This window comes from Bos taurus, chromosome 2 (genome assembly GCF_002263795.3).
Source record: "Bos taurus isolate L1 Dominette 01449 registration number 42190680 breed Hereford chromosome 2, ARS-UCD2.0, whole genome shotgun sequence".
Lineage (NCBI taxonomy): Eukaryota > Metazoa > Chordata > Mammalia > Artiodactyla > Bovidae > Bos > Bos taurus.
In genome coordinates, this window is record NC_037329.1 from 48,308,039 (window position 1) to 48,322,117 (window position 14,079).

Below are 14,079 nucleotides of genomic sequence, written 5' to 3' on the forward strand. Positions count from 1 at the left end.
AAATGTGTACAAAAATATTAACGACTGCAAAAAATACCTAAAACCCACAGAGATGGATACTCATTGAACATTCTTAGTTGTCATTTATGAATAAGGAGTCATCTTTCCTTTTTATAAGTCCAAACCCAGCATTTCTAAATAAAGTGGCCTCAAATATAAGATATCCAGACTTTAAGAATACCCAACCAAAAATTTAAGCTAGAATTTATATAAATAAATGTTATATATAGGATTACATTATTATTTTTAAAGTTTTATGATGAAACTTAACAAATTTGTTTTTAAATGTAGTATCCAGTTTGTTTCTATTATATCACAAATCCAGGGTAAATTCAGATACTATGACAGTATGAAACATTCTTTCTTTCAAATGTAGATATTAAATCAAAAACAGTTACCACCAATAAGAAGGTAAAGTGTATTCTATGGACATTTGAGGTAAACTACATATGTTTATTAGGCATAGGGACTATATTTTTTAAATTTTAAAGTATTTTTAAAAGATGACTTTTAACAAACCCACAATTTATCTACTAATGTTAAAAATTAAAATATTTCAGCTATATAAAATATACTGTGTTTACCTAATTTACTAAATAAGGAATGTTACCTTCAGGCTTATTTCTCCATATGTATATTTTACAAAGATTATAAGGATCAATGATCTAATGCTAACAGATTCGTTCAAGCACCAAGAAAGGAATATGTTATGTAAATAAAGCTTAAAGGGAAGAAGTTATTTTGGTCATTAAATATAGGACTTAACTATTTTCTTCTACCAAGTTTTAACCGTTAATCCTACTGGTATTAGAGAAACAGTTAAACCAAAAGATCCAGAAGGTGGAGGTAATATGATCTTAAAAGTCAAAGAAACACAAATTAGAGTTTAAGGACATCTCAAGTAAGTAAACCAAAAGTTACCACTTTCCTCTCTGCCTGTAGAATATTAACTACTTATATTAAAAATCCTTATAAAGCACTGAATCAGCTGCCACTATCTTCATAGCAGAGAATGAAGAAAAACTTCAGAATTTATTCTGACTACCCACAACACCTATATTTTCAGATATTCGGTGTTGAGGGAAAAAGAATCAAGGGCATTGAAGTTTTCAGACTTCAGTTACACACTTGATACGCTGCAAATAAAATACATATACTTGGAACTACAACACATGATGAGAAATGCTGCCCTTCTGCTCCTCCTCCCTAGAACGACATTTTTCAGGTGCATCCTCTTCATGCCTGTGTGAAACCTCTTTATTCCACATTCCTGGTTACTTACTAAATTCTCCTCCATGATTAAAAGAATGTTTGGGCAAGTCTTGAAAAAGGCACAAAAACTTAGGAATGGAGGAGAAAATAGAAGGGAAAGAAAAAGTTTTGATATCACTTCTCCATCATCAATTACTTCTCAAGAAACACAGTAGAGTGTATCCCACATTTGTAAGTACTATGATCACAGTAGAACTCTCCAAAGAAGAACAGGAATGGGAATACTGTTCATTCTACTCTATCTCAACGCCTAAATTTAAGTGTTAGTGTTAGTCGCTCAGTTGTGTCTGACTCTGCAACCCCATGGACTGCAGCCCACCAGGCTCCTCTGTCCATGAGATTTTCCAGGCACGATACTGGAGTGGATTGCCACTTCCTGCTCCAGGGGATCTTCCCGATCCAGGGATCGAACCCAGGTCTCCCGCACGCTTAAATTTGTAACTACCTACTGTGGTTTCTCCACAGGAATATTTCTTTAAAATATACAATCAAAAACAGCATGAAGTATTAGATAATAACTTACTTGAGTTGGAACGAGCACAGGAGGGTAAGCCATCTTATGATGTCTGTACACCCAAAATGCACAAATGACAATCCCCGCAATTAACATAAGTGGCACCAAAGAATAGAGCAAGATGTTGTAATAGGGAGGCTTAGGAGTTACTGGATTCGACGTAGCTGTGGAAAAGAGGAGGAAGAAAATCATTCAGGTTTGGTCAATAAAATTCCACAATAAATATTTATTATAGTGCCAAATTGTAGGAGAAAAAGAGAGGAGGAGAAGGTGGGAGCAAATTATTCTAACACAAACATGCTTTGTTTTCAATCTAATAGTTGAACAGACTTATGTGTTTTCCCAGTGAACTTACGCTGTGTGACCTCCATCTCCGGAAAATAAGAAAACCTTTCGTTACACATATTGCCCTCACAGCAACAAAAATATACTTCAGGGCTATCTTTTTTTTCTATACAATCAGTCCTATAAATAAAAAGAGAAGAAATAATTAAAACCAACATTATTACTCTCAATCTACAACAGGTATTTTACTAAAGTTCTTCTCAGAGATAAAATAATGAGTAAGTCACTTATAGTCAACTTTGAGATTTTTATTAATATTCAACGATCAACTCTTAAAAGTAAAAAATGTTCCTTGAAACCAACTATGAAATATCATCAGAAAAAAATTCAACAGCTGATTTTATAACAATCACATTGGTTCTATGAAACAACTTCTTTAATTTGGATTTTAATGATCAATCTAAGGCAACCATCTTTTTATTGTTTTCTTTAATTATCAGACAAGCTTGAAGAGGAACATAAAGTCAATGAAGAAATTTGGTCTAAGAGTGCTTTATCCTCACAGGAAATAGAGCCTTTCCATTTTATGAATACAAAAACTGAAAACTATATGTAAAAAACTGTATTTGTGTGTACACACATAAATACATATATATATATATATATATATATATATATACACACACACACACACACATATATATGTATACAGATAAATGAGCTTCCTTGGTGGCTAAGACAGTAAAGAGTCTACTAATGCAGGAGACCAGGGTTAGATCCTTGGGTCGGGAAGATCCCTAGAGAAAGGAATGGCTACCCATGTCAGTATTCTTGCCTGGAGAAATACATGGACAGAGGAGCCTGGCAGGCTACAGTCCATGGAGTCTCAGAGAGTCAGACATGACTGAGCAACTAACACTTTCACTTTCACTTCTCATACATACAAATACACAGGCACGAAGTAATCCTTGCTCATATCTCACAGCAGAACACATTTCAACATCAGAGACTTAAATCAGGCTTGGGAATTAAGCCATTTTTGCAGCAGAATTAAATTCCCTGAATACAATGAGCAGGGCTAAAGATAAACAAGTAAAGAGCAATTTTAACGACAAAAATAGAGGCCCGAGTAACTCAAAAACTGACTAAAGTTAGGTTGATTTACAGAGTAGAAGGAAGGCAGCCTTCGATATAGGAACTGAGTTACTGAAAAAACAGAGATTTAGCCTCTAGAACAAATCCTAATCAACCACTAAAAAATTAGTTATATCTAATTTTTAAAAGCAGATATTTAAATTGCTAATAACATCAGTTATATTTAAAGACATATATTACAAATAAACTGTAAACTTTTACAATGGTTGTTTCAAATAAGGTTAAATTTAACTCTAAAGTGAAAAGCCCAAGAAATTTCAGGGAGAAGGCAATTTTACCAAAATCAAACTTTAAAATAAAATTTATATCTATATCTATCTAATAGAAAGTAAAGGTCAAATGAAAGCTAAATTTTTAGCAATTTATAGAGAAATATATAAATTCAAAATTTAATATTCAGAAATATGCCTCAAATTATAGGTTAATATAATTAAATACTAGCCTAGTTAATGCAAGGAAATTACTTTTCACCATTCAATTTCATTCTTCGTTTTCCCCGTCTCTTCCTCCATACTTTGACATTTCTTGAATCTTCTTTTTCTTACTCTTATTTATCTGACTACTCTTAATATTTCCTTTTAATCAAATTCAGAACATAAAAACAAAAATTCACATATATTTAAATTAGCACTTAACCCTCAGAAACAAAGCTGGTGTAGTAATTATCACTGTAAGAGCAGGCATTTGCACTGACCAACTCACCATTATCTAGCAAAGTTTAATCTCAAGCAATACTGGTTTTAGGTGAGAAGCCAGTAGCTTTTTACAATAAAAAGAACAGAGATCCTTGAGCTCAACTAATTAATAAAAGATAGTCTTGAATAAGCTTAAGTTGAATGGTTCTATGAAGACCTATAAGACCTTCTAGAACTAACACCAAAAAAAAGATGTCCTTTTCATCACAGGGGCCTGGAATGCAAAAGCAGCAAGTCAAGAGATACTGGAGTAACAGGCAAGTTTGGCCTTGGCGTACAAAATGAAGCAGGGCAAAGGCTAACAGAGTTTTGCGAAGAGGACACACTGGTCACAGCAAACACCCTCTTTCAACAACACAACAGAGGACGCTACACAGGGACATCACCAGATGGTCAACACCGAAATCAGACTGATTATATTCTTTGCGGTTGAGGATGGAGAAGCTCTATACAGGCAGCAAAAACAAGACTGGGAACTGACTGTGGCTCAGATCATGAACTCCTTCTTGCAAAATTCAGGCTTAAATTGAAGAAAATAAGGGAAACCACTAGACCATTCAGGATGACCTAAATCAAATCCCTTATGATTATATAGTGGAAGTGACAAACAGGTTCAAGAGATTCGATATGGTAGACAGAGTGCCTGAAGAACTACGGATGGAGGTTAGTAACATTGTACAGGAGGTGGTAATCAAAACCATCCCCAAGAAACAGAAATGCAAAAAGGCAAAATGGTTGTCTGAGGCCTTACAAATGGCTGACTAAAGAAGAGAAGCAAAAGGCAAAGCAGAAAAGGAAAGATACAACCATCTGAATGCAGAGTTCCAAAGAATAGCAAGGAGAGATAAGAAAGCCTTCCTCAGTGAACAATGCAAAGAAATAGAGGAAAACAATAGAATGGGAAAGAAGAGATCTCTTTAAGAAAATTAAGAGATACCAAAGGCATATTTCATGCAAAAATGGGCACAATAAAGGACAGATATGGTATGGAGCTAACAGAAGCAGACGGTATTAAGAGGTGGCAAAAATACACAGAAGAACTATACAAAAAGGATCTTAATGACCCAGATAACCACCGTGGTGTGATCACTCGTCTAGAGCCAGATATCCTGAAATGCGAAGTAAAATGGGCCTTAGGAAGCATCACTATAAACAAAGCTAGTGGAGGTGATGGAATTCCAGTTGAACTACTCCAAATCCTAAAGGATGATGCTGCACAGGTACTGCAATCAATAAGCCAGCAAATCTGGAAAACTCAGTAGTGGCCAAAGGACTGGAAAAGGTCAGTTTGCATTCCAATCCCTAAGAAGGGCAATGCCAAAGATGTTCAAACTACCACAAAATTGCACTCATCTTACATGCTACCAAAGTAATGCTTACATTTCTCCAAGCCAGACTTCAACAGTATGTGAACCAAGAACTTCCAGATGTTCAAGGTGGATTTAGAAAAGGCAGAGGAACCAGAGATCAAACTGCCAACATCCGCTGGATCATTGAAAAAGCAAGAGAGTTCCAGAAAAACATCTCCTTCTGTTGTACTGACTATGCCAAAGCCTTTGACTGTGTGAATCACAACAAACTGTGGAAAATCCTTAAAAAGATGGGAATACCAGACCACCTGACCTGCCTCCTGACAAATCTGTATGAAAGTCGGGAAGCAACAGTTAGAACTGGACATGGAACAACAGACTGGTTCCCAACTGGGAAACGAGCATGTCAAGGCTGAATACTGTCACCCTGCTTATTTAACTTACATTCAGAGTACATCATATAAAATGCCGGGCTGAATGAAGCACAAGCTAGAATCAAGACGGCCAGGAGAAATATCAACAACCTCAGATATGGAAATGACACCACACTTATGGCAGAAAACAAAGAGGAACTAAAGATAAGAGTATCCGGGTGAAAGTGAAAGAGGAGAGTGAAAAGGCTAGCTTAAACTTAACATTCAGAAAACTAAGATCATGGCATCTGGTCCCATCACTTCATGGCAAACAGACAGGGCAACAATGGAAACAGTGACAGACTTTATTTTCTTGAGCTCCAAAATCACTGCAGATGATGACTGCAGCCATGAAATTAAAAGACACTTGCTCCCTGGAAGAAAAGCTATGACCAACCTAGACAGCGTATTAAAAAGCAGAGATATCACTTTGCTACAAATGTCTGTCTAGTCAAAGCTATGGTTTTTCCAATAGTCATGTACGGATGTTGATAGTTGGACCATAAAGACATCTGAGCACAGAAGAACTGATGTTTCAAACTGTGGTGCTGGAGAAGACTGCTGAGAGTCCCTTGGACTTCAAGGAGATCAAAACAGTCAATCCTAAAGGAAATTAGTCCTGAATAGTCAGTGGAAGGAGTAATGCTGAAGCTCCAGTATTTTGGCCACCTGATGCAGAGAGCCAACTCACTGGAAAAGACGCTGATGCTGGGAAAGATTGAGGGCAGGAGGAGAAGGGGACAGGGGATGAGATGGTTAGATGGCACCACTGACTCAATGGACATGAGTTTGAACAAACTCCAGGAGATTGTAAAGGACAGGGATGCCTGGCATGCTGCAGTCCATGGGGCTGCAAGGAGCTGGACATGACTGAGCAACTGAACAACAAACTTTGAATAGAGATTATCCCCAAACTTCATTTTTCCCCAACTTCTTTCTCCTTGGCTTTTTAAGATTAAATTGAGATATAATCGACATATAACATTAGTTTCAGGTATACAACCCAATGATTGAAAATTAGAGTATATTGTGAAATGATCACCACAATAATCTAGTTAACATCCCATCCCCACACAGTTACAATTTTTTTTCCTTGTGAACAAAATTTTTAAGATTTTCTCTTGTAGCAACTTTCAAATATACAATATGGTATTATTAACTATAGTCACAATTACATCACATCTCCATTAAATCCCTAAGACTTATTTGTTTTATAACTGATAATTCATACCCTTTTGATTTCCTTCACCTATTTTGCCCACTTCTCACCCTCGGCCTCCAACAACATCAAACAGTTCTCTCTCTATATATATGGGTTTGTGTTGTTGTTGTTGTTTTTTTTCAAGATTAATATACAAGTGAGATCATATGGTATTTGTTTCTCTCTGACATTTCACTTAGGACAATGCCCTCAAGGTCCATCAGTATTATGAATGGCAAGGTGTTCTTTTTCACAGATGAAAAAGATTCCATTGTATATACAAAGCATATTTCCTTGATCCATTTATTCACTGACAGACACTTAGGTTGCTTCCACATCTTGGCTATTGTAAATAATGTGGCCACCACCGTGGTGCATTTATCTTTTCAAGTTTATGTTTTTGTTTCCTTTGGACATATAATCAAAAGTGGAACTGCTATATCATTGTTATTTTTAATTTTCTGAGAACCTCCATACTGTTTCCCCAGTGGCCCTACTTATCCTTTCATAATAGCAAATGTCACTTAATGATCACCTCTGTTAATAAAGAAGCTAATAATCAGAAATACAGCTAAAATGTTTAATTATACAGCAGTAATCCTTGGAAAATTCACAGAATCAGAAATATATCTTAACTACTATGTACCTAAATGACTATTTTCTCACCAAGAGTGGAACTAATTCAATTTTCATGATTTTATTCAACACATTTTACTATTAATCACATATGGCCAATCAACCACAGATTTACAGTAATCAATTAAAGTCCCTGCAAGTAGATCAGGACATAGTTGGATTCCATGAGTGTATTAGTTATTTGGCTCCAAAAAATCTGGTTATCTAGGATTTTTCAGCTTCTGCAGTCATCAGCACCCACCCACGGTGAAAATCTTGTGTCCCGGGCCGTTTAAGTGATCGACTCAACATCTAGGGACACTTGACAGAAAGATCACAGGCAGTCAATAACATATCCACTGTATCCCCTGTATTTTATTTCCAGTACAGAATAAAACAATTTAAGCAAAATCTTTTAAATAAAATGTAGCTTTCTATGAGCACTGTGTTAGTTCTGATGTAATTCTGAATGTCAAGTTAAAATGTCCCTTGGGATAAAGAACAAAGGCCTACTCTGCAAGGAAAAAGGGGCAAAATGTAGTGAGATCAATTTCTTCCAGATACATAAAGAGGGAAACTAAAAGGAAATTTAATACTATGATTAAGCTTTATTCTCTTTCAGGATAGATTTTTCAACAGATATACTCTCTTTTAAAGCAATTTTAAAAATCCCTTTTCATTAAAATTGCTGTTTAAAAAAAAAAAAACATAATCCTACAACATAGGGAAATAAATGCTTATTTTCTAAAGTTTTCACTACTTGGTATATAATTCGAAGTAACAGAAGATAAAACATAAATATGCTGTATTTGTTTTATTGCTTTAAAATATATATTTTGTCATCAACATGTAATAATGATCTTTATACTCTCTTTAAAAAGAAGCATTTAAGTGAAAATCCATGCGTTGATTCTTCCCCTTTTTAAAAAAGAGGGAGAAGTGAAAATTATTCAACACTATCATAAACAAAATGCCTTCTTACCTGTCATAGCAGTTGATATCATCCAGCCAACAACCTTGCTTCACTATTTCAATGGAACCAGAAATATTCTTCCATGTAGCAAAACAATGCCGCCGTTTATCTTTGTCACCGTAACAGGATTCAACACCAGTGCGATTCGTTCTATCTCTTTCCCAATTAGCATTATAGAAAATACACTCCTGAGTTTCTGATCTACCAAGTATAGCACCTATAAGATAATAAAACAACAGCTTAATATAACTATATTTGTTCTTACACTGTCTCCTAGTATACCAAATTTCAGATCTTCCTAAAATGTCAAGAATTTACTGTCTTACAGTTATAACTTTGGGTTTAGGTTTCCAGGTCCATCTTTGTGTTTTAGGTATAATAAACATAGTAGAAAGCGACCAAATAAATCACGTTTTCTCTGTACAAGGCCAGCTTTCCTTAAGAATGTCCTTGATGAAAAGCAGTAACATTGTTAATTTTCTTAAAATTTTGACCCTTGAGTCAAGATTTCTTCTCACTATTCTGTGTGACAAAGTGGTAACTAACCAAAAGCACATCCGCTGCACACTGCAGTACAATGACAGCCTCCAAGAGAAGCCCTTGCATGACCGAGTTGTGAACTAAACCAACCATGGTTATTCAGACTTGAGTATCTGGCAAAAATGTTCTCAAAATGAACCTGTTACTTCAAGAAAAGCAATTGACAGTATGCACTGCCAATGATAAAATATGAGTTTCCAAGCAAAAACAAGAATTTTGGAAAAATTGTATCAACCACCACCATTAGCCTGACACCTTCCCAATATTTAAAGAATTTTTTGATGAGGTCATTGGTAATATTAACAAATATGACTTTTAAATACAGAATAATAAGATGTGCCAACATTTAAAAGGTCTATATCATTCAGAGAATCAATATTTTCCAAGTGAATTCTGTGTGACATTTGAAAAACACTCATAGGTTAAAAAAAAAAAAAAAATCCATTCAATGTTCAAGATAGCCAAGCAGACTCTAGCATTACAGAAGACAAAAAGTTCATTAGCAGTTTCCGATTCCACAATGCACTAACTTTTAAGAAACCATCTCTTGCTTTATATGGAAAAGCAAGAGAACTGGAACACCCAAAGTAACTCTGAAAAAGATGTACAAAAGAGAACTCACACTACTTGATTTGGGGCAGTTGTTCTGGTCATGCCACACGGCTTGCAGGATCTTGGCTGCCCACCCAGTGACTGAACCTGGGCCACGGCAGTGAAAGAGCCTAGTCCCTAACCACTGGACCACCAGGGAGTTCCCATACTAATTGTTTGTAAGTCTTACACTAAAACTTCAACAATCAAGGCAATGCAGTCTTAGTAAAAAGACACGCACCTGGGAGGCAGAACGGAGACTCCAGAAACAGACCCAGACACACACGGTCAACTGATACCAGCAAAGGTGCCAATGCAGTGTACTCAGATGGAGAAGATAAAGTCTTCCAGCAACTGATGCTGGAACAACTGGACATCTATATGCAGAACAGAGAACCTCAACTCATAACAACTCATAGCTCATGCCATATACCAAAATTAACTAAAAATAAAACCTTAAACTATTACTATACAACTTCTAAAAACAAGACAAATCTTGTGACCCTAAATTATTAACATGAAAGATTTGTTAAAATACAAAAATACAGGAGCTACAAAAGAAAAAATTGGACTTCAAAAGCTGAACTTCATGAAAATTGAAACTTCTCTTTGAAATTAAGGAAAAAAGTTCAGACTGGGAGAAAATACCTGCAAATTATATACCTAAAAAAGAACAGATATTCAGAAAATATAAAGATCTATCACAACTCAATAATAAGAAAACATATTACCTAATTTCCAAAAAATGGGCAAGATGATTCAGATAGACACCTTATCAAAGAAATATGAATGGGAAATACTACATAGAAAGATACTCAGTATCACTAACCAGGGAAATGCAAACTAAAACTAAATCTAATATTCATTAGAATGACTAACATAAAAATAAAAACACACAGTCTCAAGTTTTGGGAAATATGTAGAGCAACTGCAACTTCCACCACACGTTGGTAGTGGGAATGCAAAATGGCCCATTAACTCAGGAAAAAGTCTTCTTGCAGGGAAACATGCATCTACTGTACTACACAGCAATCTCACGCCTAGCTATTTAAGACACGAAAACATATATCCATGCAAATATCTGTAATTTTTAGGGTGGCTTTATTCAGAATCACCAGAAACCACCCAATATCTAGCACTGATAGATGTAAAAATAAACATTATACAATAAAAATAAATGAACTGGTGATAGCTGCAACTAAATGGATAAACTGTAAACACATTATGCTAAAAACAAAAATGGACTGAAAAGGCTACATACTGTGTGATTCCATTTACACAATATTTTGGAAAAGGCAGAAGTACAGGTATGAGAATCAGATCAGAAGTTAAGAGTGAGGGGAGAGGGCTAATTACAAAAGGGTATAAGGAAACTTTTAGAGGTGATGGAAATATTCCACATTTTTATTGTGGTGATGGTTATATAATTCATGAGTTAATCAGACTGCAACAGACTTGTGTATCTAAACAAAATATACTGTATTGTCTGCAATGTATACTTCAATCAACTTGACTTAAGAAAATAAAACCATCCAAGAAATTACCACTTTTTGAATTATGGTGTACTATCAAAGAAAAATATCCACAATTATCTTAAAAAGCTATTAAAATACTCCCCATTTTTCTAACTAGTATGTGTGTGTATGGCCAGATTTCCTCCATGTCAAAACATCACAAGTTTTTGCATCACAACAAACTGAGTGGAAAAACAGGTACAAGAATTCAGCTGTCATCTACTAAAACAATTATAAAGAAATTTGTAAAAATTTTCTCTAATTTTTTAGTAAATATTTTTCATAAAAATCTATTCTTTTGTTAACACATAATGGATTTATTGACACTTTTAAATAAATATTTTTTAATTTTCTGCCCTAATTTCTAATATGATGATATTTATAGATACAAACCACATAAAAATCTCCTTGGGCTAAATCTAAAGAAGTTCTGAGACCACAAAGTTTCTAAATTATTCCTTTTCAGAAACCTGTTGAAAAAAACGGCAAATTAAGTTTCCTCCTTTACTAAACAACCCAAAAGCAAACATGCGCTACCTGTACTATCTCACAACAGACTGGCAGACTTCTTCTGGGAAGGGCCAGACAGTGAATATATTAGGCTTTGTTGGCCTTATGGTTTCTTTTACAACTACTCAATTCTGCCAATGCAGCACAAAAGCATCCACTGGACAGTAAATGAATGAGCACTGCTACATTTCAATAAAACTTTACTAATGGACACTGAAGACTAAATCTCATGTAATTTTTACGTCACAAAATATTCTTTTTTAAAAAAAATTTTCCCCACCATTTAAAAATGTAAGTATCATTCTGAGTTCACAGGCTGGATCTGGCCTACAGGCTCTGTGGTCAGCTATCTCTTGAAACAACATCCTAATTTTTAGCTAACTGGACTTTTCTTTCGCTTGTTGTGTTTTGCTGGGGGTGGGGAGTCTTCTACGAACTACCATTTATATAACTCAAGTTAAAAACCACTATTAATTATTTTTAATTTCCAAAAGAAGACTCCACTGAGGCACAGAACAACATTTAAAGTAAACGAAAGTGACCGCCAAAAAAGTACATTGCCTAGAACAAAAATGCCAAATACAATAGGTTTCATCTTTGGTGTCAATTCCAGTTAAGAATAGCTGCCAGAAGCAATGTACTGAGAAAGACGTTGGAATTAGTACAGAGCGGGGGGGGCGGGGGGGGGGTGCGGGGGACATCAGTTTCGTTTCTTTGCCACCTCTGGTCTAGAAAAAAGATAAACAAACGATTACTTTTTATTTCTTTTAATACTTCTCAATATTTAATGATAAGTTAAGATTTCAGAATGACTTTCTAGATCTAGACTATCATTTGATACTATTCACAGATAGAAAACTGCTTATGGGGAAAACTGACAATTTTGCCAACCCCCTCCCGTATCTTCAAGTTGATTCAGTAATCAGTCTATCCCATCATATCTCTAACTGACCACTAAATACAATAACATAATTATAAAAATAAAGCAAGTTACATGTATTGTTATGCTCTTACGCTCACCTGCTGCTGCCGCTAAGTCGCTTCAGTCCTGTCCGACTCTGTGCGACCCCATAGACAGCAGCCCACCAGGCTCCCCTGTCCCTGGGATTCTCCAGGCAAGAACACTGGAGTGGGTTGCCATTTCCTTCTCCAATGCATGAAAGTGAAAAGTGAAAGCGAAGTCACTCAGTCATGTCTGACTCTTTGTGACCCCATGGACTGCAGCCCATCAGCCTCCTCTGTCCATGGGATTTTCCAGGCAAGAGTACTGGAGTGGGGTGCCATTGCCTTCTCCGCTTACACTCACCTAATGACTTTAAAAGTGCACTTCTAAAAAGGATGGTAAAAGTTACCTATATTTTCTAGTTTTTAATAACATTTCACAATTTAAGATTTTCTTAAACTGTAAATTTCTACCATAGGTTTGTTCTAACAAACGAATTACAAATAGTTAATACGATTTTCACAAGAAATAAATGGACATAATGTGTGGGGTTTATTATAATGGTTCTTAACCTATGCTGTGCATCAGAATCCCTCATGTGTTTTCTCAAATTTATCTTTGAGTACCATTTTGTATGCCCCAGGAATGAGTAGCTGAAAAGGACCTGAGGTCAGCAGGGGGGTATATAGATATACAGATACTTTGTGTATGTTTTCTTTGCTTCCTTTGGCAAAGACTCACTGGTGATCTAATGTTCCTTCCTAGCTAAGTATTGGCTTAGAAGACTGTGAACTGAACTTGGAGTTTAGTTTACACACTGTGACCTTGAACAAGTTACCAAACCTTGCACTGCTTTGTTTCTACATGTCATTCAATCTCCCTAACAATTCCAAAATTACTATGGGTAATTCTGTAGTTTCATAACACACGCTCAGGCAAGCTGCAAATCAGTAAGTCTATCACAGAATCAAGTATTAGAATTATTTTTGATAAATTATTTCAGATAATAATTCTATTTCCCTCCTACTGTTTATACATAATGACTGATACTGACAATTTCATTTTTTTCCTACCATTTAAAAAAAGAAAAAAGGCAACACACAGGACCTACAATTTGTTAAAACAGCCCTGTAAAAATCATACTCAAATCTAAGATATGCCTCCAATAAGGAAAATGTAAATTTTATCTAATGTGAATGCATCTGAGAACTGGGGTTCTGTTTTTTAAAAGCATGAAGTACTAAAATAATACACCAGCATTAATTTTACACAGTCTTTTTCAGAACCAGATGAAGAAGGACTACTTCACAACTAATTTTATGAAGCATGTATTACCTTGATACAAAAATCAGTCGAAGACAGAACAAAAAAGGGCAAACAGGGTATATAGACCAATATATCACTAGGACAGCATCACCAACTCAATGGACGTGAGTTTGCGCAAACTCCAGGAGATGGCGAAGGACAGGGAAGCCTGGCCTGCTGCAGTCCATGGGGTCACAAAGAGCTGGACACGACTTAGCGACTGAACAACAACGGATTAGATGA

General features: G+C 35.6%; 1 protein-coding gene across 1 annotated transcript in view; it reads right to left on the bottom strand.

Annotated features, from left to right (window-relative positions):
* The window catches only part of ACVR2A (activin A receptor type 2A), a 94,990-nt gene that overhangs the window by 28,394 nt on the left and 52,517 nt on the right, over positions 1-14,079 (bottom strand). The window contains 3 exon segments of the mRNA NM_174227.3: positions 1,796-1,950; positions 2,142-2,251; positions 8,443-8,650. Of these exon segments, the coding sequence (NP_776652.1) occupies positions 1,796-1,950; positions 2,142-2,251; positions 8,443-8,650 (473 nt within the window).